This window comes from Talpa occidentalis, unplaced genomic scaffold (assembly GCF_014898055.3).
Source record: "Talpa occidentalis isolate TD23 unplaced genomic scaffold, MPIMG_talOcc4v2.1 talOcc4.2, whole genome shotgun sequence".
Taxonomy (NCBI): domain Eukaryota; kingdom Metazoa; phylum Chordata; class Mammalia; order Eulipotyphla; family Talpidae; genus Talpa; species Talpa occidentalis.
In genome coordinates this window covers 83,158,372-83,185,125 of record NW_023602073.1, presented here as the reverse complement: position 1 = coordinate 83,185,125, position 26,754 = coordinate 83,158,372, and the positions used below count along the sequence as shown (strand labels likewise).

Here is a 26,754-nt window from a genome sequence, read left to right as displayed (position 1 = left end):
GATATATTCACAGATATTAGGAATCTATTCTTATGTTTAGTTGGTAGAATCAATAATTCCAAATTTAAAACTATTTCCAGATGGTTCTCTAGAAATCATCTAAGCAAACCTTATGCTGGAGGAGACAGAGAGGACATACATGATCACTGGTTGATTGCAGAGCTGGACTCAGGCAATGGGAGGCTCCTTCACCTCCCTCTTCTTTCTTTGGGATGTACGTTTTTTTCCACTATTTCCACAGTGGGAACCATTTTTTAGAATGCAGTCTTGAGAGAGTAAGGTGTTGTTGAGAACATCTGGACCTAATATGTGATTGAACTCACCTAAGGCTTCTAAAAAACAAGATTCTATTGCTTGGGTGCCGAGATTTAGTCCTCCTGCAGCTGCCTAAGACAAGCCTCACAAGTAAGTTTCCTTATTATTAACTGCTACCTAACCATCTGGATTGAACTGAGTCTTTGGTCTCTCCTTGTTTGTGTAAAAGGATAAGTTTCAGATTTCACCTAGGAAGCTCCCAAGGTTTCAAAGCAGCACTTTTATCACTTAATAAATGAAGAAAAGAAGGTTTGGGCATATGACTTTGCCAAGGACACAGTTAACCAAGAACAGGGACTTGAACCTGGCTCTCTTCCTGATCCTGTTTCTTCCACTGCACCAATTTTCAATGTGGGGAGCTAGAGAGGCAAAGACCTCAAAAAATTTAGCTTCTAAGATTTTGTAAATAAAATTTTAATGGAATAAATTCATTTACTGCTTTTGTGTTATAAGCAACATGCTGAGTGAAAGACACCATAGTTGTCTTTAAAGACACCATATTGTTTATACCCTAAAATACTTTCTGGTTCTTTGTATTTTTGAAAAAAGTTAGCTGACTCCTACATTAAAGGTTTTTTAAGATACAATTCAGAAGTTTCAGAACTTAATACATTATGTGTGTGTGTATGATTGTAATAGATAGCACTATAATTGGAGCCAGAATAGCAATTACTTTAAAAGGGTTTAACATTTTTTTTCTGACAAGGAATTGACTAAATTGATCATTTTCCATGTTTTGAGATGCACACCTTTAAGAAACAATGTAAAGCTTATAACTTTCTAAAGGAAAAATAAAGATATGTTTGTTTAAAACAAAAGAGAACTCATATACATTCTTTTAACAGTGTATTTCTCATCTATATGAAAATATACACACACAGAGCTCACTGGCTACTTTGGAGAGTGTCTAGTAGATAAATTTAAACTAAGTGAACTAGAAATGTCAAACATGACAGAATACTTTTAAAAAGTTAAATTTATCAAAAACTTCTAGCTGAATATCTAAAGTATACAGGAGAGACATTTATTTAAATGTCAAAAGCATGTGCCTCATTAATCTTGATTCATTAAATTTTTAGGTTTTACTTTTCTCCACCTGGAAATAAAAGCAAACCTGGTTCCAGCTGAACCCATTAAGTAATAAACACTGGCACAACACAAATATGTAAACTTCAGTGAAACTTAAGTAAAAAGGATAATTTTAACAATAGTAATAGGCTGCTCAAGAAAAACACGTTTATAAGAAGTCCTTACGAGATGCTAACAAATCAGCGTAAGTTATTAACTCACTAGTTAGGATAGTATGGGACAGAGTTCTATATAAACACACAAGTTCTTTTTTAGGAAACCTTAAACAGTTCATTAAAAGTAATGTAAAATATACAAAAGGACTAAAAATACAACAAAAAGGAACCTAAAGACACAAATATAAAATCAAAATATACATAAACACAGAGCTCTTTGGAATTAGGTTTAAAAAAAAAATCTAGGGCCTCCCCTGGTGGCACAGCGGTTGAGCCCTGGGCTGCGAAGCTGCCCGCAGCCTCTGCAGCACAAGTTCGATCCCCAGTCGCTGGGTGAAGGTCCCACATGGTGCGACAGACCTCTCCTGTCTCGCCGGCTGCTCCCCTCAGCAGTGTATTTCGTCAGTCTCCCTGTTCTGTTCCCCGCTCTGTCTCTGGTGAATTCTCTCACCCTCCCACACATCTGGCCTGTACCCTGGTTCTTGTATAAAATAAATAAATCTTAAAAAAAAATCTAGATGGGTAATAAACATATGAAGGGAACTCAATCTTATTTAGTAATCTAGAAAATGGACATTAAAAACATAGTTATCATCACATATCCACTAGACTGCAAATATCTGACAATATAATGTGTTATAAAGAATGTGAAGTAACCAGAACACATCAAGTACACACTTGGGGAAAAGTTCAAGATAAACTTTATGACCCTACAATCCATTTAAGTATATCCTCAAGAAATGCAACTGGTAAGGGACTGCTCACAAAGATCTACAAAGAGCTCACAGGACTCAACAAAAACAAAGCAAACAATCCAGCCAAAAAATGGATTTTTTTAAGAGTTAAACAGACATTTCTCCAAAGAAGAAAAGCAAATGACCAACAGGTATATGAAAAAACATGCACATCACTTAAAATCAGGGAAATGCAAATCAAAATCACAATGAGATACCATCTTACACCAGTGAGAATGGCACATATTAAAAAATCAGGCAACAGGGCCTCCCCTGGTGGCGCAGCGGTTGAGCGCTGGGTTGCTAGGCTGCCCGCAGCCTCTGCAGCGCCGGTTCGATCCCCGGCCACCTGGCGAGGGTCCCACATGGCACGCAGACCTCTCCTGCCGCCCGCTGCTCCCCTCAGCAGTGTACTTCGGTCCTTCTGCCTGCTCTGCTCCCTGCTCTGGCTCTGATGAATTCTCTCACCCTCCCGCACTTCTGACTGTACCCAGTGCTTGTATAAATAAATAAATAAATAAATAAATAAATAAATAAATAAATAAATAAATAAATAAATATCAGGCAACAACAAATGTTGGCCAGGATGTGGACAAAAAGGAACTCTCCTACACTGCTGGTGGTAGTGCAAACTGGTCCAACCACTATGGAGAGCTGTGTAGAGTTTCCTCAACTACTAAAAATGGAGCTACTGTATGACCCAGCAATTCCACTCCTAGGAATCTACCCAAAGAACACAAAACATTAATTCAAAAGGATACCTGCACCCCTACATTTATTGCTGCATTATTTACAATAGGTAAGCTATGGAAAGAACCCAAATGCCCAAAAATCAATGACTGGATCAAGAAAATGTGGACTATATACACAATGGAATACTACTCAGCAATGAAAAAAGAAACTCAGGCCATTCACAGGCACAAGGATGAAGCTAGAAGGGATTATGCTCAGCAAAATAACCAGAAGGAAAAGAAAAATGTCAAATGGTTTCACTTAAAGGAGGACTATAGGGGAACCAAATAAGGGATCAGGAAAAAAATAATAATTTTTTAAAAAATTAGCAGGCAACTATGTATCAGAGACATTGTGCAAGGGAGGGGGAGGAAAGAGCAGAAGGGACTATGTGATGGCTCATGGGTGAACTGGTGGTAGGAATTTTATGGGGACTACAATTGAGAGAAAAAACATATACACTGTACAAAAATGCACAATGATGTAAAATATATAAATAAAAAATGCATTCTCATATATAAATACAAGTGTTTACAATAAGTTATATATCACTCTTATATTTGTAACAGCTAAAATCTAGATGCAATCCAAATGTTTATCAACAGTGGGAGGGAAAAATAATAAACAATCATAAAATTAAATACTACAAGACAACAAATAAACTCTACCATTATACAATATACTTGACTCTTACAAACAAAATGTTAACTAAAATAAAACACAAAAACGTATTTGTGGTATTTCATTCACATGTTCAAAAATAGCAAAAAAATCAAACCACATTATTTAGAGATATATGCAGAGAGGGCAAAATTATTTTTAAAATGCAAATAAGTGATTCCCTCCGGGAAAGTAAGGAAAGTGAGTTTTGATTGGGAAAGGTTATGGTGGTACTGGTTATATAATATTTCTGACATAGGGGGTGAATTCATGGATGGTCACTTTACATAAAAGTTGTATATGTACCACTGTACATATAAATTATACACCTAAGCACAGTTCCTGGCACACACCAAATAGTTAATAAAGGCAATTTTTATGATGCTGAATTATTCTACTATTGCTATTTTCACAAATATTACTAATAATTTCTCATTTGTACATTGTATATTCCCCCTAAATATATCAGCTCAGATAGAACATAGAGAAAAAAGCCTTATATATGAATTAAAGCTTCCGTATTTGTATTATTTTTCTTTCAGTGTTCCTACAGTGGTAGTTTTTAATGCAGCCTCCTCTTATACATTCTGCACTAATGTGACCACAGAATTTTGCTGGGAGCTAAAATTTTCACCCTATGTGTCTAGTCTTATAGCAAGGCTCCCACCCTTAGCGGCAGGCATCCTAGACCTCTGCCAGTCAAGCCAAGAACAACAGACAAGGTATGAACCAGATTTAATAAAACCTTAGTACTGAAAGGAGACAGTAAAAGAAAAGTGCCAGCTTCCTCAATGTTCATATACCCTGAACTACTCTTTTCTCAAGCTCTTAGTCCAGAGACTCACTCTCAAGTAACTGTTATGGTCTCTCCAGAAGGCAAATCTTTAAGTGCAATGCAATGGATAAGATCACTACATCAAATGTTCACCATATTTAAATGGCAAAATATTGTTTTCTTAAAAAGACAAAATTAATATATGGGTGCTTTAAAAGTGGTTAAATTTTGTAGGTTGCCAAGTATAATAAGGCATTACATCAACTCTCTATATTGCTCTTTCCAACTTTTGGAAACCAAAGAAACCTATTGTTTTTAAAATTCCTTTATAAGCAAACAGTAAATTTAAAAGAGATTTCACTTATATCTTCTTATTCATGCATACTAAAGAGAAAGTTACTAAAGAGAAAGATAGGAATTATTTAAGTAATCAGGTTATTATCATCAAGTTAATCAGTGCTTTTAAAAAGTATTATGATATTTAACATATCATAATACTTCAGTACTATCACTAAACAAATAGTTACATTCAAAGAAACTAACTAAACTATTTCAAATAATTTTAAGACTTCAACTGAGTAAGTCTTATGTCTTTAATATTTAATAAATTAATAATATAGTTTATTAATTGTTCTGCAGGATCTTTGAATGAAGACACTAACAGAAATTATGAGATAAAAAAAGTCAATGGATCAATGTACATGTATTCATCCTAAGTATTTACTATGCACAATAAACTAATAAAAATGTGAAAAAATGTTCAGACCTAATTCCCTTAGTTACTTGACTGATGATGCATAATCACAGAAAACAAAACATGTATCTATGCATTTGCATTAGATAAGAAAATTTATCAAAGAATAACACAAAGTAGGAAGATATAATCAAGTTATTAGGTAGGAAGTAATAAATCAAATGTACAGATGTTACCAGAATTTCGAGGAAGGTAGAAGCATTACCTACTTGGGTTGATTAGAGGGGTATTATTGAAAAAGTGGCATGAATAAATTAGGTAAGATGGTGGGAGAACATTCTTAGCAAACAACATTCTTAGCAAAGCAATTCAGCAATTCAAAGAAAGAACATTCTTAGCAAAGCAATTCAGGAACAGAGAGATGGACAGTATGTTTAATGACAATGGGACAAGCCCTACTGACAGGAGGAATGGAGGGAAGAATGCTAGGAAGGTAGGTGAAGGGTCAGACCCTCAGATAGTTTTGATTACCACATGGAAGGAAAAGGAGTTTTGGAATACTGATGGCATGTTTATAGCCTATAACTTAGAAGGTAGATTGTTCCAACAAATGACAAAGAGCCAGTATATATTTTTGTTATATACTTTAAATAGCTGTGCTTTCCATTATATAATTTATACCTCAATGAAATTTTTAGTATTTCAGTAATCAAAATCAAGGATGCTCCCTTTACTAACAATTCCCTTATTAAGTTTGTATGATGAAATTCATTCAAAGCCAAGCTTCCATAGTCATTTAACTAATCTCTTTACAAAGAGCTAATATTCTTCCTACCTCCAGTTTGCCTAATCAACCTATCGTGGATATCACTGTCAAAATAATCTTCCAAAAGGACCCTTCTGAAGTAAGTACATCATTTACTTTAGAGAATTTGAAATGCAACCTATAATCTTTGTTTCCAAAGAAGAATCAACCTGGAATTAAAGGTTCTCTATAGTTTGAGTTCAATCTACACTCTCGTGTTAACTTTTACCACTTTCAGTTACACACACACACATACTTTTCTCTACTACTCACATTTTCTAAATATGCTTCATCTATTTCCATCTTTCATGCCTGTCCTCAGAATGTTATTTTCAACTGATCTACTTACTCCTGCCTTCTACGTTAATCCTATCTATACTTCAAAACCTAGTTCAGCTGCTAACTTAAAGTATGAAATATTTTCAGAAGGCCTCTTCAGGTATGACTTCATTCTCTAAACTTCACTGATATCTGTACATCAAAGTCAAAAACAACATTCTTTATGTCATTAGTAAGAGAAAAGTTGTCCTCAAGTAACTCTTATGATCTATGCCCACACATATGTAAGAAATTACAAATCACACAATAAGAAAAGCTAAAAGGTGGACCTCCCCAGTGGTGCAGCGGTTGAGCACTGGGTTGCGAAGCTGCCCGCAGCCTCTGCAGCGCCGGTTTGATCCCCGGCTGCTCCCCGGCCACCGGAGGAGGGTCCCACATGGCATGCAGACCTCTCCTGCCACCCGCTGCTCCCCTCAGCAGTGTGCTTCGGTCCTTCTGCCTGCTCTGCTCCCCCCTCTGGCTCTGGTGAATTCTCTCACCCTCCCGCGCTTCTGACTGTACCCAGTGCTTGTATAAATAAATAAATAAATAAATAAATAAATAAATAAATAAATAAATAAATAAAATAAAATAAAATAAAATAAAATAAATCTTAAAAAAAAAAAGCTAAAAGGCCATGCTTAGCACAAGTAGTCAGTGAATACAGTTGAAAGAATGATTATTTGCTTATCATGAATATTCCAAAAGTCATTCCCAAATAAGTATACAAATAAGATAGTAATCTTTATAGATTAAAAAGAAAATGGAATTTTACCTTTTCCGTTGTAAGAGGTTTTGCAGTCTTTTCTGGCTCCTTTTCTCTCTTCTTTTCTTCCTTTTTTTTTTCCTTTTCTTTCTAAAACACAGCCCAGAGTTTTTGTAAGTTTACTTTTTTAAAAATGTCGGCTTTTAACACATATTTATTTTATTAGTTTGAGGCATCATTTGAAAAAGGCATAAATATTTGATGACAATATCCAGTGATACTGATATAAAAATAAACATAGCAAATTCATACTTTCATTGAGGTTTTACAGTGACAACACAATAAACATCTTAAAAAAAAAAAAGGACAGAGGTGAGCCAATTTAGAACTTCTTTGATAGCTTAGAATTTGTTTTGTGAATTTGTCTATTTGCTTTAAATAATGAGATCTCTAGTCTATAAATTCTAACTGTACCTTCACAAAAGGTTAAACTTCCTAACAGTAACCATAAAGTTGAAATTTCAAGAAGAAGAAAAAGCAAACCAACTGATGGAACAGAATGCCTTATACTGATTAAAACAGATTATAACATAAACAAATAAACATGAGGGGAAAGGGGTAAAATCACTAATTTTTTAAAGTACCATAAAACTTTTTCAGTCCATTAATGGTGTATGCTTTAACAAAGGGCATACATAAACATTTTCTCATGAAAAAAATTAAGAATATGCTTGGGAACCAGATCCAATTGACTAGTTAGTCTAAGGAAACTATAATGCTATTATGATGTTCACAGTTTGCATTTCCAAGGATGAGACAGAATATTAAAAACTTAAGTGCCATAAAAATGCTAAAAAAAAAATAAAAAAGGAAAATGAAGTAAAAATTAAACAAAGAGGTTTCATAAGGTATTTAGAGACAAGAGATGATCAGAAACCTGGAACTGGATGACTGTTATGACAGAGGACTGATCTAGACCTTAACTGCCTGGCAGCAAACACAAAAAGAAACCAATTAATCTTTAGGAAAGGCAGAATAGTAAACAAACAAAACTTACATAAAGGTTGCATTTGTACATGTGCCAATAAAATTGTGTTTGACATAACCTCTCCCAAGAATAAAATGTTTGCTATTTGTAAATGAGGAAAGATAATATTGGCAATTCCCATACCATAATGTAGAGACATAATAAAAGTCCATACGGTCAAAGTAAAGTGATAAGCATTTTATTGTCTTATCTAGATTTTACAATAATGCTGAGGGAGAAAGTCATTATGGCTATTTTACAGATGAAGTAGCAAAATCTTGGGGAAATAACTCAAAAAGCAACACAACTATCAGTGGTAAGGCTGACACTACAGAGCCCCAACTCTCAAGGCTCACTCTTCACTGCTGCCCAGTGGAGCTTTGCTATTTATTATCGTTGCTATTCTTATTACAAGAGTTAATAATTACTGAACCTTTAGTATGTGCTAGACACTGTTTCAACTCATTAAATCCCTGTAACAGTTTTATGAGATAAGTAATATTATTGCCACTATATATGTAAATGAGATGTGCAAAAATCTTTTCACATTATAAACTGTTTCCTAGATATTGTAAAGTTTGGTGAAGAAAGTAACATGACTGCACATTTCTCACTAATATATTGGGAATAAGTTGTTTCATAACCTCTCACTGGTATGTTATTACTAACGGAAGCCATTGTCATAAGAGTGGGGAGGAGCTGATCTTCCTACTCATTGATTGGTGAGCACATAAAATTACCAAAAATAAATTAACTATGTTTAACAAAAGGAGAGCACAATTCATGCTCTTGAATACTGGAATTTCAGCTATCAATATGGCTGCATCTAATCTGATTCCAACTGTGTATTATGATACAGGCTTTGAAGTAACGTTAAAAACATGGGTTCCAAACTCAGATCATACAGTCTGACCCACAGATGACTACCATCTATAGAATCAAAAGCTACTGAAAGATGAAAGAACACTGTGAGAACCTAAGTTACTTTAAAGTTCTTTCTCAGCAGGAACAAAATATACCAGTGTTGGATTACAGAATACAAGTTCCCGAAACTTGAGTGCTATATATACAAATGATAGTGAAACAAGGCTTCCTGCCTAAGGAAACTGGTAAAAATATTTAAGTCCTGTAAGAGAGAAAAAAGTACATATTTAATTCATTATAATCAAACTATATTTAATTGATTCAATTAAAGCTATGGTAACTAAAAATTTTGATTATGTACTACTGTCTTAAAATTTGTGAGCATAAAATGGCCAACAGGCATATGAAAAAATGTTCACCATCACTTGTAATCAGGGAAATGCAAATCAAAACTACCATGAGATACCATCTTACACCAGTGAGAATGGCACATATTAAAAAAACTAGCAACAGCAAATGTTGGCGAGGGTGTGGAGAAAAAGGAACTCTCCTGCACTGTTGGTGGGAGTGCAAATTGGTCCAACCACTATGGAGAGCTGTGTGAAGATTTCTGGACCTACTAAACAGAGCTTCCATATGATCCAGCAATTCCACTCCTAGGTATTTACCCAAAGGACACAGAAACATCAATTCCAAAGAGCACCTGCACCCCTATGTTTATAGCAGCACTGTTTACAATAGCTAAGCTGTGGAAACAGCCCAAATGCCCAAAAATAGATGACTGGATCAAGAAGATGTGGTACATATACACCATGAAATATTACTCAGCATTCAAAAAAGATAAACACATGCAATTTGCAGCAACATGGATGGCGCTGGAAGGGATCATGCTCAGCGAAATAAGCCAGAAAGAAAAAGAAAAATACCGGATGGTCTCACTCATAGCAGGAATCTAGAAAACTTAAATAAGGGACCAGGAAAATGAATAACTATAAGAAAGTGAAAATCAAAATCAACAAAAAACTATGAACCAGAGACACTCTATGGGGGGTGGGGGGCGGGGAGGGGAGGGATTGGGTCAAAATAAGGGGGTTGCAATTGTATGGGGAATATAAAATTTATTTAAAAAAAAATTTGTGAGCATATATGCTCAACCATATGTATGTTTTTATAAAGTTCATATAGCACTGTATTATGCACATTGTAAAACATACATAAAAACAGAAATTCTAAAAGGGTAAGGAAAAAAGTCTGAAAAGATATTCTTAATGGACTACCTGGGGCACTCCCTGGGCTATAGACATCAGACCTGGGAAACCACTGAATTAGACCACTGCTTTCTAAGAGTTGGAGGCAGGAACCACATAGTTCAAAGAGTAATGATTCCCAAGTGAAAAAGCTGGCTTCAGGGCAAATTCTGAAAAACTAAAGCTGCCTTTGACAAACTTCCACTTGCTCACGGCAAGCCCCACACTCCTGGAATTATCCTTTCCTGGGTCTGCTTTAACAACTCTAACCACTCTCACCTGTTCACCTCCAAACATGATGTCAAGCTCAAAAACTGTGGACAGTCTCTTCATAATTACTCTTGCTCTGCAAAATCAAATTCAAATCTACCCAGCTTTCCATTCTGTTTTCTACCTGTCACTCAATGTAATTTCACTGCTCTGACTCTCTAACCCTTTCAGTATCTGTGTCCTACAGTCACCAGATATTCAATATGCCAACTTTTAATTCATTCCCCTTCCCTTTCCCTCAAACCTATTCCTCCTCTTTAGAGTGTATCCTTTCTCCCTGGATAGCACCCTCGTCTGCTAGATGCTCAAGCCAGAAACTGGGAATCATGGAAGCTTTCCAAAGCACCTCCACAATCCTACTAATTTCACGGATTCTATCTTCTCAAGTTCTCTTAAAACAACTTCCTCTGCCTCCATTTTAACACATACTGCCATCATTTTATTCATGAATTGGGGCAAGAGGTTAAAGACTTTCAACACGCATCAGCACAAATATCACTTTCCATAGTCAGTAGTGTTATGACATGAAAATCAGATCCTGTCATCCCGCTTATCCTTAGAACTCATTAAAGTGCCAGAACAAAGACCAAACTCCTTTAGAAGGTTCACAAAAAGTCTCCTCTCCCATTTCTACATGTTCCAAATAAATCATTCTACCTACAAATCCCTGAACATTCCATTTTGCCCACAGGTTTTTTTTCTTTTTTTCCACAAGGAGTTTTACGACTTAGAATGCAACCTAATCCTTATACCTAATGTTTACTAAGGATTTTAAAATGCACCAAAAGTATGCTTCCTGTATTAACAGCAATACAAGTGAGCATATGTCAATCATAGTGAGAAAGAAAGGATCCTGGTACAATGACAAGACAGGACTCTTGACATAATGTTGTTCCCACAGCTGGTAAACAGGAAGCTAAAAACCTGATGACTCTAGGCAAGGGCACTTGCTCACATTGGTTTTGTAGGGTTTTGTTTTTGTTTTGTTTTGTTTTTTTGTCTCTTTACCATTTCTGAGTTATTTTTCCAGAGCTTTTCAAGTTGGTTGCTATGGGGGAAAAAAGGAATGTACAGATCCAGAAAAAGAAAAAAATCATAGACCTGAGAGAAGACCAGTTCAAACCTGAGCTGCAGGCACAAAGCCTCCATGAGATGTTTGCCTTGAAGATGGTGATAAGCCCTGCACGACCACTGAGCTACAGCTGATTGTGCTCAAAACTAGCAAAAATAAATGGTCTTTAGCCAAGTTTTCTCTCCTTGCCTTCTCAGCCAATAAAGTTTTAATTCCTTCATTCTCAAACACCATTCCTAAAACCGATATAGACCCTCAGTCCCAGGATCCCAGGGGTGTTTTGTTTTTTGGGGGCCCACTTTTCTTGATCTTTCTCTAATAAATAAAAGCTGACTCCTTGTCTGCCTCAACGGTGTCTGTGCGGCTTTCTTTTCAATTTTGACTGGAGGGTCTCATGAGCCCTTTCCTAGACATGAGGTCAGGGCCCCTCAGTCTGTAAGATGAAGAGTGAGGAGCAAACTTCAAGCCAGTGGTGGTGCACCTACTCAATCTGATTGTAGAAGATGGAGCTTTTCAAACTCCACCCCAAGTGAGGGCTGAGGGAAAAAATGATGTAGCTGAGACTTTTGACAGTTTAATTGCTGAGTCTTTTGGAAAGCTGCTGGGGGTTAGAGAGGACAGTTTAACTGCTGGGATTTGGGGTAGTTAAAATCACTGAACTTTTGACTAGTTGAGCTGTGGGGGTTTCGAGCAATCAAACCTCTGCAGTCTTTAGGACAGTGAAGATGCTGAGGTTTTTGACAATTAAACTGCTGGGGCTTTTGACCAATTAAACTGTTGCAGTTTCTGGGCAATTAAACAATTGAGGTGTTTTGAAGGCTGCTAAAGCTTCCAGGCAGCTAAACTGTCAAGTCAACCTCTCCTCCTTTCTCATCAGCCCCCACTCTGTGCAGTTTGAAAAGCTCCACCTTCTACCACAAGTTGGCTAGGAGTGCCACCACTGGCTTAGAGGTTGCTCCTCACTGTTCCTCTTAGAAGTCCACCTATCAGTGGGTAGAGCGGTGTGATAACAGCTTGCTTACAGCCATCTGCCAGTGTTTTTGGAGGGTGGGATCAGACTGAGGGGCTCCAGGTCTACTCCCTTTTCAGGTGACAATAGCGCACATTATATTCTAATGTAAAGCTGCCAGTTTTCCTCCATTAGCTTAGCTCCCTGAAGGCAGAAGCTACAGCTTTTCTGTCTTTCTATCCCCGATGTCTAGCAGAACAATTTATCAAGGAATAGACACAGAAGAACTGTTAATTGAAAGAATGCCTCAAACTAATTCCTTAAAATAGTTATAACAAAAGAAAAAAAGGTGAAGAGTCAAACTAAAACCCTTAAAATACTGTAGGGATGACTTTAAAATAATGGTAGTATCATGCACTTTAATCACCTCTATCCCAAACACATTCTAATAGTTATGACTGATGATTCTAAACTCATGATTCCATACTAAATACAGTGTATGTGTAGGATGGTTACTAAACTTAAAAAAATAAAAAAATGCATAAAAAAACAACAGAAGTGTGGAAAGAAACCATTTTTAAGTGAATATTTCCCTAGTAGATCAAAAATTTATTGGCAACTATTTTATAAGTTCCTATTATTATAGGATAGTAATGAAAATAACAACTAAAAACTAGTATCTTCTTAATCTATTTTTTATATATCTATTTTGTACCAATGAATCACTGTAGCTTAAAGCCCTTTAAACCTATGTGTAACATAGGAACTATTCTAAAAACTGTTGTATTTAATATATTTAATACTGGAGATCAATCAACATATAAACAATTATTCTTAGTAGTCCCAAATTATAGTACACTGCGAAAGGAAGTTCATTTATCATTAAATACTATCTCATGCATCCACCATACCTCCAGTTTGTTTTTCTCAACAGCAGCTTGTAGAGAAGGAGAGGATACCAAAGGCTGAAGAGGAGCATCAGAGGAGGAAATCTGTGGAATGCCAGGTGAAAAGTCAGGAGAAAATACAAAAATAAGGTAAAAAGAACTGATAGGTCCAGGAAAGAAACAAAAATCCATGTTTCTGAGATAAAGAAGCACTTGAAGTTTATGTTATCGAAGGAAAATAATAAATCAAGCAGTATACTGCTTTTTCAAAATTTCTGTGAAATTTCTAAAAGTAAAAGGATTTACTACAGGATAGTGTATGATTTTAAATAGATTTCTTTGATATAAAATTTTAAATGTACTCAGATAAAATCAACGTATTTCAAAAATAATTAAGCTCCCCTGATGATTAGCTCTTAGTGAGTGTTAACACTGTAGTACTGAGGTTTGAAGCATCATGATACACTGTTGCAAGTAGCAGGGGGGTGAGCACAAATGAGTTTGTGTTTTTCTTATAAAAACTGTTTTAAAAATAGAAAATAAAAACAGTCGAAATAGTAAAAGGTAATTAAAGTTATAATTAACAGTTCAAGAAAACAGAAGGCTGGGAGGGAAAAAAGAGTGAATTAATGCAATGGAACAGCTGAGCAGCAGAAGTGTTAGGGGGAAAAGGCAGTCCCAAAGCAAATTCCATACAGGCTTTGTGGACTCCACCCCTACCCCAGGTCAAAGCCAAAGACACTGGGAACTCCAAATCCCATCACCACCAAAGGGAAGGTGGCTGGGACCTGAGAGTGGGGTTAAGCAGCCAGGTGGATACAAAAGGCAGACACGTGGGCTTTGGGGGCTCTCTCTCCATTTTGGGGCCCTCGGCCAGCTCGCGGCGTCCGTCTAGCTCTGAGAGTGACTTTGGGGTTTCCAGGTCGTCGGATCGGGTAGGACGCATTAAAGACTTTATTTTCCCTATTTTCTCCCTGAGTTGTACATTTTCCTTATTTCTTTTTCTCTTGTAAATAAACCTTTTATTAACCCTTTTGCGTGTGTCTGTAGTAGAGTATTCATAAGTCCCTTTAAAGCGCGCGGGTGAGGACCCACAGCCAGGAACCCGTTTAATATCGGGGTTGCTCTATAACAGAAGGACTTATCATAAAGCAATTTATACACTTCCTTCCTTAATGTCAGTATGCACAAACATCATTTCCAGTGCTGTACTTGCTGAATTAACCAAAACATTTAAGAGGAAGTAATATATGCAGTAGAGGCAATTTATACATGAAAAACATTTCATCTAAAAGCTTTTTTACACATCTTCCCACCCAGTTTCTATATGTGCAGTTGATCACTTTAATGGAAGCATTAACTTCTTGCTCTCTTTATCTTTACTACCAAATATATACCTGAAATAAGTTTACAAACGGCATGGTAGATCTTTGGAACCATGAAACTGACATCTCTGTATTTCCCTGTCATATCAATAGTATCAATGAGGAATTTTTAAAAATAGAAGATGTTATTATAGAAAGGTCATTATGTAATATCAAAATAAGATTGTGAGATGACAATTCCTCATTCAATCTGCCTGTTACTAAGTTAGTAATGGCTGTATAATTCTTAAATCACAACCTTGGAGATTTTTCTCTTGCACAATCTTTCTTGACTCTGTTATAATTATACAGACTAGTCATTTAGTGATGTCTAATGAAACTACACATAGAAAAAAATGATGTAATACAAAGGAAATTGTGATCTTTCATTTAAAAAAGTTCAACTGGGGCCTCCCTGGTAGTGCAAGGTGTTAAGTCTCAGCACTGTGAAGCTATTGGCAGCGACTGCAGCACAAGTTCAATCCCCAGCCAGGGAGCTAACCCACAAAGCACAGCAGACATCTCCTGTCTCGCCCGCTACTCCCCTCAGCAGTATATTTCAGTGTATTTTAATCCACCTGTTCTGCTCCCCACTCTCCCTCTGGTGATTCCGGTGATTCCTTTAACTCTCCAGTGCGTCTGGCCTAGAACCCACAGCTCTTGTATGTATTAATAAATCTTTAAAAAAAAAGAAAGGTTAAACTGTGCCTTAAGTCTGGCTTGAAAGCTGGTTTGTCGTAATGGACATTTATTTGCTAGAGATCTTTAACTGCCTTTTACATAAAAAAATGAAATTAAAAGGCACAAGAAATCACTAAATATGATAAACAGTATCAAAAAGATTTTTTTTCCAAGTTCATACAAAAACTGAACATAAAAATATAAAACAAGATAATTCATTGTAAAAGTACTTGTTCTCCTTTGAGATAATAAATGGATTTGGTCATTTTTAACTCCAAAGGAATAAAGAACTAATAAAACTGATTAAAAAAACTATACTAATAACACTAAATAGAAACGAAATAAAACTAAAAAAATAATAGAAAACTAGTCCATAAATATCAATGATTTAATAAGGCATTTAACAACCTTCCCCAATTGGTGTGGGCCATGCTACTCATGCTGTCTGACAAGGTCCGGGCGTGGGGGAAATTTCTGAAAAGTCAGAAAACGCCACAGCTGGCTCCTGCTACTTCCTTTCATTTGTTTGTGGCAGTTATTGAAACCATGGAAATTTTCTATAAGCTTTAGAATAACACAATGAGTGGTGGCATTAGTGCCAGTAATGCACACTTCAGGAGTCTGAGAAAAGTACTTTCTAACATGATTGATAATGAAACAATTCCCAATAATTTTTCACGTCCTCTAATTTGTAATTCAGTTACTATGAGTAACACTGAGTTTTTTAACAAGCCACACTTGATAGAACTGATGGAACTGAGCCCGGTTAAAAGTCCCCACTAGAGAAGGCCCTGAGGCGCCCTGGGAGGCGAAATGGTACGAGAGAAACACACCACATACAGTTCCCATGACACTGGGACCCTTTGGTTCTATATAGAAAATAGGAAGCCACCCTCGATTTTATAATGCCTGCTTAGCCTTGTTTTAGTTACCTAGCTTGACTGCATAAATCACATTGTGTGTAGCACCTGTTTCTATTTTCTGAATAACGTATCACCTAGAGAAATAATGTAACCAAGTTAATGTAACCAAGTGACCAAGTTAATCATAGACTGGGAAAATTAAAAAAAGGACTGTGCACTGTTAATGATCATTAATAATTTCTGAAACAATGTAAAAGTAAAATCAATCATGATTGCATGATGTAATGATCAAATAACAATTTCTGATGTATAAAGTCCCACTGAGGCTCTTAGCGGGAGATGTCTGCACCCTGATCAAGTGTCAGTGTCTCCTCACTACCTCATCTACCTCATCTCCCTCTCCCCTCATCCCTCTACTTTGCCGACGCAGTCTCGTCCTTGCGGGGACACTGCCCCAGTCAGAGCTGGACTCCAGCACCCAAAATTGTAATACTATGTCCAGGTGGGGAAAGAGACTTATTCAAGAAAGACATCTGAAAAGTCAAGGGACAAATCAACAGATAAATGTATAAACAAACTGTGGTATACCATAAAGTGAACTACTATTTGCCAGTAAAAAAGGAATGGGCTAGTAGTACGCACAGAAATGGGTGAATTTCAAAAACACTATAAAAGTCAGACACAAATAAATACACAGTGGATGGTTAGCATTCATATGAAACCCCAGCAATGACAAATATAATATACAGTGATTAAAAAGCAGATCAGTGGTTAACCTAAGCCAGTGATGTTAGGCGAGAGGTGCAAAGGAATTATTTGAAGAGATGGACAGGTTTGACTGTAGTAGTGGTGGCTACACAAGAATCTATGCTTTTTAGAACTTCCCTAAACTTAAATTGTGTGCCTTTTACTATATGGAAATTATTGTACAGCCCTATAAATTTGACTTATGAAAAGTCAATGAGCAGAGTAAGGTATATTATGTAAGCAAGGAATAACAATATAGAAGTCAACAAATTGACATTTGGAAGCAAAAGACAGGATCATGCATAGAGACAGATGAGAGAGAATGAAAAAGGGGCAGAGGAAAGGAGAAAGGAAAAAATATAAAGGCAAGAACTAGTTGCTCTTGAGTGCTTTTTTCTACATCTCTTAAAACTGCCACTCATCACCTCCAGTAACCATCCTAGTACGATATTACCATCACCTGTCACCTGGATTAGTTCTCACTAATCTCTGCCCCAAGGCTTGCCCTTCTCTAAATTGACATTCTCAAATGCAAATATGATTGATTACTGCATATCCCTATTTTGAAGACTTAACTAGTTCACATACATTATATTAGGACAGAGTTCAAACTCCTTAACTAGAAAATAGGAAGCCACCCTCGATTTTATAATACCTGCTTAGCCGTGTTTTAGTTACCTAGCTTGACTGCATAAATCACATTGTGTGTAGTACCTGTTTCTATTTTCTTTTTTCTTTTTTTTTTTTTTTTAATTTTCTAGAGGCATGTCTTATTTATTTATTTATTATTTGTTTGTTTGTTTGGTTTATACATGCACTGGGTACAGTCAGAAGCGCGGGAGGGTGAGAGAATTCACCAGAGCCAGAGCGGGGAGCAGAGCAGGCAGAAGGACCGAAGGACACTGCTGAGGGGAGCAGCGGGCGGCAGGAGAGGTCTGCGCGCCATGTGGGACCCTCCTCCAGTGGCCGGGGAGCAGCCGGGGATTGAACTGGCACTGCAGAGGTTGCAGGCAGCTTCGCAACCCAGCGCTCAACCGCTGCGCCACCGCCACCGGGGAGGCCCCCTGTTTCTATTTTCTGAATAACATATCACCTAGAGAAATAATGTAACCAAGTTAATGTAACCAAGTCATCATCCTGTATCTCTCTAGCCTTCACACCCTGGCTACACTATGTCAAACACCATTCCTCCTGATTTGAACTTGCCAGTCAGCTTCTCCTTCCTATAAAGATTCTCTTACTGTTTCCTGTTTGATATTACCCATAGTTCTACTAGCTCCTACCTATCCTTTAATTTTGAGTCGACACTGCTTTCTCACAGAAGTATGCATTCTTCAGTCTGACTGAAGCAGCCACTTTAGGTACTCCCAAAGAACTTTCTATATTTTCTGATAGTAGATGCTATCACCTGCAGTCCAGGTGATAAAGATCTGATTTCTTATCAGTATTCTTGGTTCAAGTGAAGTTCTCTGAGACACACTGTTTCTGTTTTGCTCACCATCTTTATCAAAACAGAAAATATGATTGTCACAGTAAGAGGAATAAGAGAGCATCTCAAAAGGAGTGCCAATTTCTGCAGCTATTATTGCGCTCAAAAGTTCACTGATTTTCTAACATTTTTTTGAAATTTCAGATAATTATCTATACTTATGTCAAATTCAGAATTTATAATTTGATGCTAATTTTCATTTCACTGAATTCTAGTACTTTTACACAAATACAAAACAAGACTTTGACCTTAGAAAATTTCACTAGAAATGGATGGTATCAGTAAATTCAGTAATCTTATATAAATGTCCCTTTATTCTCAACCCCTCTGGCATTCACCCCTTCCATCCATAAGAGAATATGCAGTGGGAACCCAGTGACATTCTTCAGGACAAATGAGTTACAGAACTTACTTCAACTGTATGTAAACCCAGAGGTTCTCCTATACACCACTATCAAAGTAAACTATATTTGAAGACGCTCTTAGAGAATACAACTGTACAAATTCACCTCCTACAAAGAAAAACTGGTCAGAAAAAGCAAATTTCTAACTCCCACCTAACAAGATAAGGTAAGCAAATACACTTTTAAAAGCAATCAAGTATTATAAAAGACCAGTATGATTATTTGAAGGCCATCTGGCAAAATGCTCATCTACCTTTTCAAGTAAGATTATTTTCTTGATTTTTTTTTTTTTTTACTACCACCCTTTTTAACAGAATGAATAAAATCTGGTACTCCAAAACACTGAAAAATACCATATGGGTGAATTACTAACAAGAGACTATTTCAAACCCATTTTGGAAATTCTTTGATATGCTTTCTAAGCAGAGATTTCATCACAACAGTTATCAAACTGCTATCATGAACTATCAATATATTTGAAATTTCAAGATTTTCAGGAGTCCATAAATTATTTAAAAATATGATTTCCAGTATCAATTATATTTGAGGGCATGGCTTAGATACAAAAACTAAAAATATATTTACTGAACAAACAAATAAATAACAATTAAACTTATCATTAGGAGAGTCAAAGAGCTTGATAAATTTAATCACCAAATATATAGAAAAGGCCTAAATCTTAATATATTAAGATTTATTAAATAGAGCCCAAAAAAATTTCTAGTGCTGTCATATTTGTATTATAACAGACACACTGTTTCAATAATAGCTAAGTTAAAATAATTTAGTTTGATTTTTGTTATAAAATGTTAGCCTTTTTATTTTACTAATTACGTTACTTAAATATACAAATATATTATTATCTTTTATACACTACTCATAACAGATTGGAAAAGTAATTTCATGTGAAATTCATATTGGACAATTAAACTAAAATCTTTGTTGTAAACTCAAGGATGTACTTAAATTAAATTTTAGGAGTTTAATTCTGAAAGATGAGCAGTGGTACAGTAAAACTCAAAATATGTAAGATACTCTGGAACAAGAAAAACTGAGTGAATTTTAATGTCATCATCTCCCAAAGATTAATAGCTAGCTGTTTGCCCAAAACAAAACTGAGGGAGTTAGGAGATTAGGATTACAGTTTTCTGTACACTTTATTGCCGTAGATTTTCTTTTTGGTTTTGATAATTATGATGGCAAATAATGTGAAGATGGAAATACATTGGGGAGTGAGAAGGAGAGGGAGAGAGAAAATTTGCTGATGAATAAGAGCAAATAAAAAGTCAGAATTCAGCTTCATTTATTCAAGATCTTCTAGACTTCATAAAACCCACTTTATCACTGTATTTTCAGTTGTGATTTACTCTTGGTTAAGGAAGGAAAAGGACAGACAGAACAGATTTCAGTACTCAAAGTTTTTCAATTTTCCCTATGAACTCATTCAATTAAGAAACAATGAGGGAGGGCAGAGTCCTTCTGTATCTCCAGGAAAAAGAGAATTCTAAGCTGGTCACCAAAATTTCCACCCCAACTTCAATTTTGTCTTGCAAGAAAACTAATAATCATTAACAGTTGGTGACTTTAAAATGATCACTCAATTTTTCTTATTCCAGTTTATCTATTTCTAGTTGGAAATTCTCATATACACACTACTTGATAATGCTTTATCCATGATTATGGGCAGGACAATGAATTGAATATGATGGATTCACTCCCCTGATTAGCTGTTAAATGACAATGGTGAAGGAATTTTGTAGACATAATTAAGATCCCAAAATAATTGATATTCAGTTAATCATGTTTGAGGTTATCATGGGTATGCCTGCCCTAATCAAATGGACCCTTAACAAAGGCTGGACCCTTAACAAAGTGTGTGAGAAATTCTCCAACTGGCCTTAAAGAAGTAAGCTATCATGTTATAAGAAGATGGGGGTTTTGGCAAGGACCTGACTATGACCCCTAGGAGCAAGAGTAATCACCAAACAATTAGCAAAAACACAGCACCTTTGTCACAGAGCCACCAGGAAATGAATCCTGACAACCACTGGCGAACATTTTGATCTCAGCCTAATGATCGTCAACTCATGCCCAGAGTCCTGACCAATAGAAACCATATTGTAAATATGAGTTGTTTTAAGTCACGCCCAGAGTCCTGACCAATAGAAACCATATAGTAAATTTGAGTTATTTTAAGTCACCACATTTCTAGTAATTTGTTAATGGTTAAAATATTACACAATAACCACCCCTTACTCAAAAGAAAAAAATGGAAAATTCCAAACAGTCTCACACTCAACTCCTATTCACATTTAATCCCTACTTGCCCTTTAAGACCTCATTTAAGTAACCCAAATAGCCCTCTTTCACACATAAGACAAGACAGCTTTGTGGACTACACACCAAATGCAACACCGAGTAAGATACCTGAACACTTTTCTATTAATAGTAATTTCAAGTACAATTCCTTAAAAGTTTTCCCAATGGAAACTGACTAATGTTACCTGAATTCTTCTTTCCATTGCACTTTTATTCTTCTACTATAAGTTACAGATTCTGCTTTAGAATATAACTTATAGCACATGTATATTACTGTTGACAGTGTCTGAGTGAGCTACTTTTGAAGAAAGACACTATTTCAAACTCAATGCTTTGCACATGATCTATATTCCATGATGTCAGTTTGCTGCATGACTAAATAAATAAATCACAGGAGATATTCAAGTGAACTTCAACAGCCAAGCGCTGTCATTCCATATCTAGTTTCAAAATGAGAAGGTAGCACAGATCTAGGATGTGAAGTACTGTTTGTTATAGCACGTCCACATTAGTAGGTATAGTACACTGAAGCTACAAACCAATAAAAATTCTAGTACAAAATCATTTCTACTTGGACATTTGCCTTTTGTGATAGTATGTACAGGTCTTGAGGTGATGATGCTATGTGAAATAACCAGAAAATGAAAGACAATTAGTGGGTGGTTTCACTCAACTGTGGCATATATTTAACCAAAGAAAATAAACCAGCAAATAAATAAATAAATAAATAAATAAATAAATAAATAAATAAATAAATAAGTTCTAGACTTTCTGAAGTCTGGGGGAAAAAGGGGACAGGAGTAGATACCAGGGATATGTAATGTACTGGCACTGGAGCTTTTGTGAAACGTAAACGAAGCATTCACACTTGTTGAGGTATAAAGTTTTACTCCCAAAATGATAGTTTTATATGTGAATGACAAAAGAATAAAATTTGATTGAAAATATGAGTTATAAATATGACCTGATCCCTGAACATTTTCTTCCACTACGTATCTCATTACTATAAAATAGATAAAAAAACCAACAAACTTTTAGACTTTAAAAAACTAATGTAAAAGTATTTTATAATACATATTAAGATGATCGGAAATTTCATATGAAAATATCTTTCTTATGTTTTAAATTCTTTATTTCCTAGAATACTACATCTTAATTTTATGGATAACATACATATTTTTCTCAACACTGTCAATTTTTATCAAAAGATTACTTCTCCTACATCCACTGTAAATATAGTCCAAATCTACACATAAGGGCATTTTTGTTCCAAAATATGCATTAATGACACTTTAAACATTTTTATCAAGATTTTATCATAATAAAGACAATATATTAAAAAACTTACTTTGTTAGTATTTAATTAAATATTATTATAATGGTTCTCCACATGGACTAAAATGAAAAATCTAGCTTGTATGCTATGTAAGAAGAAATTGTTTCTAAATTGCTTATAGAGCTGAAAAAAAAAAAACCAAGAACTAATAACTTGCTTATTAATTTAGTATGCAAAGGTTAAAAATATGATTGCAATAATAAAGTTAGATTTAAACTGCAATTAACTGGCATGATAAACTTTAAAGGGGAGGACAAAAGAAATAGATATAAAATATCTGTGATCACTAACGTAAGGTTATTAACTATTTTGTATCAAAATATATAATGACCAATTAAAATGGTTATTTTATTGTGTTTTAGCGAACATATTACTGGACAGACCCACCAAAACCCTAAGAGGAGGTTAAATTGGCTCTTTTTTCTTTTTCATACATTTTGAGAATCTAGTAAAAATAATTTTCTCTCCTCCCTCTTTGAATTAGTGGTTTTATCTTTTTGCAAATTTCATAAAATTAAATGCCATTTGAGCAGCTATTACTCTTAAAATATGCTTTACATTTTTTTGCTATTAAGTCATATATATATATATTTTAATCCATAACATTTGGTTTATAACAGTGTGTGTGATTTGAGGGATAGGTTCACACCTCTTCAGATGTATCTCACCATACCACACCTGCCTCAAAGCACCCATAATCCTTTATCCTAGACACTGGGGATCCTCCCCATTTTTTACCCACTTCCTACCCACACCCTGGTAGCTTCAATTCTGCAGATTTCTAGAGTTCATTGAGTTAGCTTTGCCTGGTGCTCTGTTATGTTTATTTATATTCCACCTGTGAGTGAAATCATCCAGTATTTGTCTTTCTCCCTTTGATTTATTTTGCTTAGCATAATTCCCTACAGTTCCATTCACATTGTCACAAATGGCAAGATTTCATCTCTTTTTACGGTGTAGTAATCCACTGTGTGTGTGTGTGTATATATATATATACACATACACCACATCTTCCTAATCTACTCATTTGTAATTGGGCACTTAGATTGTTCACATAACTTGGCTAATAAGTAGTGCTGCAAGAACAGGAGTGCACATATCCCTTAGAATTAGTATTAGCATTCAGAATATGCTCCTTTCTGAATCAACAGTTCTGCATTCTGAGATTTCATTAGCATTAGATGACAAAAAAAATTCCACTATTCAAAGTTTTAAAAACATACTAGTATAGTTTTTACAATAAACTGAGCTGTATTATATGTTATAAGCATGAGATCTATTTATCTAATCAATTGATTATAAAGATTAAAGTTTTACTTACATTTGTAATTGCTATAGCATTTTTATCGTAGTATTTCTTCTTTTCATATTTATCTCTGATGAAAAATTCCACTGCTCTGAAAACAAATTAACTTAAGGAAAAGCATGAGTTCAGTGAAATGAGGCAAGACAGGAAATATACACTTTCAACTTAAGTAAACTCAATGATTGAAAGTTGTCTTTGAAGACACTTTTCTACAACCTTTTCCACTCTTAACAACCTATAAGATAGGTGCCATTGCACAACTAAAACTGGGGTACACAAACTTTAATAAGTTCTTTGGCATTTCACAGTACAAGAGAGAATTGTGATGTGAAACCAGGAATGTGTGACATCTACCTGACTATGGAATGCTATAGTCATCACAAGTTCATTAGTGCATCAATCAGTAAATTTCTGCTAATGATAATGCTTTAAAATGGAAAGAATAATGTCAAACTTGGAAAGCATCTTCACTGTGAATATCTGAACAATTTTCATTGGAGAGACAACTTCCTACCTCCAAAAAAGAGAAAAAGTTATTGAAACTAATGTCAATTTTACTGCAGATGAAAACATTCATTTTTTTAATCATATATTTTTAAAACAGCAAGTATATTACTGCCAAATATTTATTTCTAAAGTATACTACCATTAATGTTTGAAAAGATTTCACTATTCTCAATTATGACATTTTTATGACAAAGATCACTGGGTTCAGGCCCAAAAATCACTACTGGAGAGAACACTCATAAAGGTTACCATAGAAAAGCACAGAAAATAAGTTAACCATCAATACTGAAACTGCATTATGGAAAACTATGATGGTTTTATTAATACTGAATTTGAAAAAGGCAAACATTTTAAGTATACAATCTTTCGAGTAAAGAATACTAAAATCTGCTGAAATATGTTTCTGTGACTTTTCAAGGGTAACAAATCTCAGTGAAATCTTAAGTTATAATTAACGAAATTTAAAAAAAGAATTCAAATACGGCCTCCCTGGTGGCGCAGTTAAAGCTATCACCAGCCACTGCAGCACACGTTTGATCCCCAGAGTTCAATCCTCGGCTGGCCAGGAGCTAATCCACTTGGCACAGGAGACCTCTCCTGTCTCACCCGCTGCTCCCCTCAGTAGCGTATTTCAGTTGATCTGCCTGTTCTGCTCCCCAAATCTGTTCTTGGTGAATCCTCTCATCTCCCCTTAACCTCTGGCCTACACCCCAGTTCATGTATGCATAAATAAATCTTTAAAAAAAAAGAAGAATTAAAATATAACTGAATTTGAGTCTGGTTTCAGCTTATGACTAGAAACTCTCAGATAGTATATAAATAGTAAGCAAATTTAAAAAAAAATTTGAGACCAAATTTGATCCATTTGGAGCCATTATTTTAAACAATACAAAAATAAAATAAAGCATCTTACTGTAGTGCTATTTTCAAAAAAAGATGGTCTTCAACTGCTATTTAACTGGCAGTTGTGCTTGGAGTTAGATAATTTACTGAACCATTCCTAATCATATAAAAATATAATACTTCACAAAGTTACAGAGAGTTCTGAATAACAAAGTTCTTGGCATGGTATCTAACAAGCAGTAAGCATTCAATAAATGAAGTTAGCATTTATTTTCATATAACTTTGTTATCTCCATTTCCTTACCCTTAATATGGAGATAACACTTGTTCTCATCTCACAGAATTACTCTAAGAATTAAATGAGGTAGAGGATGTAAAACGGTAAGAAAAGTGCAAGATATATAGTGCTATCTAATTTTTAGCTCTATTAATAAATGTATTTTGATATACAAATGTTTCTAAATACAAGGCGAATAGTAGAGTGAGGAAATGGATGACTATATTTTAAGGGCTAATCTGGCTTGCAAGTTATCCCAGTTTAAATAGATGAGCAAACGAGAAACAGCAAAAGAATGAATGTACATTCAAGTCAGGAAATTTTTATCTTCATTTTCCAGTCTTCAGGTATCATTTGAGACATAACTTAATTATAGTAATACAGATCAATAACATAGCCCAAAAAAATTAGAAAAAGAGCAAAATTATTTTCAGGAAATCAATGAAAGGAATAGAAGAATCACAATATAAATTTAAGTGATTGATTAGGATAGTAAATAAACAGCAACAGAAGTCATAAAATTGTCCATGCCTAGAGTTACAAAACATTCCATTACAGCATCCTGATTTTATCCCTGTCCTCAAAACTAACAAATGGCACTAGACTGGTCCAGAAAAATTTTAACATCACTATTATTTTATCTTTTAACAAGTATTTATTTGTATTTTAAGAGTTTTTTCCTCTCTTTAAAGAAATCATTTAAAAGGAAATTAACGTGCTCTCTAGAACAAAATCTTCCAGGTCCAGACATACCATTGACAAGGGGCAAAACTTTGAAAAGCTCAAAGGAGAACTGCTGATTAGCTTTGGTGCATAACAGATTTCATGGAACTTTAGTAATTAAAGTTTTTAGATAAGATGAAATATCCTAATAATGAAAAGCTTAATGTAAAGCTTTATCATTTGTCAAGCACTAGTACATGCAGCCTATAATTAACCACATCCCACATGAGAAATTACATTTTCACATCAGCTTTTGCATAACTTTTATAAATTTTAAGGCCTTTAAAAAGTGACAAATCTTGTTAAGAATGCAATGAGGTCCATATTATGCGTGTTTAAGTCAATTTGGTTTCATTTGCCTCTAGGGATGAGGCAACTATATTTAAATCAATAAAAGTACAGAAATGTTAAGTTTTTAAAAGAGCACTGAGCTTTCTTCATGAAGAAAGGAGACCAATTTTCTTACCAGTCTTCCTTATAAAAACTCCATTATCACAGTGTTTCATGATTAAAAGTTGATAGAGTAACAGATCAATTTTTTGTATACTATGTAGCATTAGATGTAGTCATTGGCTGATCTCAGTCCAAGAGATGTC

The 26,754-nt window shown here is 35.1% G+C and overlaps 1 protein-coding gene across 4 annotated transcripts in view; it reads right to left on the bottom strand.

Annotated features, from left to right (window-relative positions):
* The window catches only part of SMAP1 (small ArfGAP 1), a 143,348-nt gene that overhangs the window by 56,297 nt on the left and 60,297 nt on the right, over positions 1-26,754 (bottom strand). For 2 of the 4 annotated variants that reach the window (XM_037519943.2, XM_054698914.1), the window contains exons 4-6: positions 23,824-23,899; positions 13,324-13,404; positions 7,053-7,133 (exon numbers count right to left, since the gene is read on the bottom strand). In XM_037519943.2, coding sequence (XP_037375840.1) covers positions 7,053-7,133; positions 13,324-13,404; positions 23,824-23,899 — 238 coding nt within the window. The remainder of the gene's footprint in view (positions 1-7,052; positions 7,134-13,323; positions 13,405-23,823; positions 23,900-26,754) is intronic. The other 2 variants (XM_054698913.1, XM_037519944.2) reach the window with 1 other exon arrangement.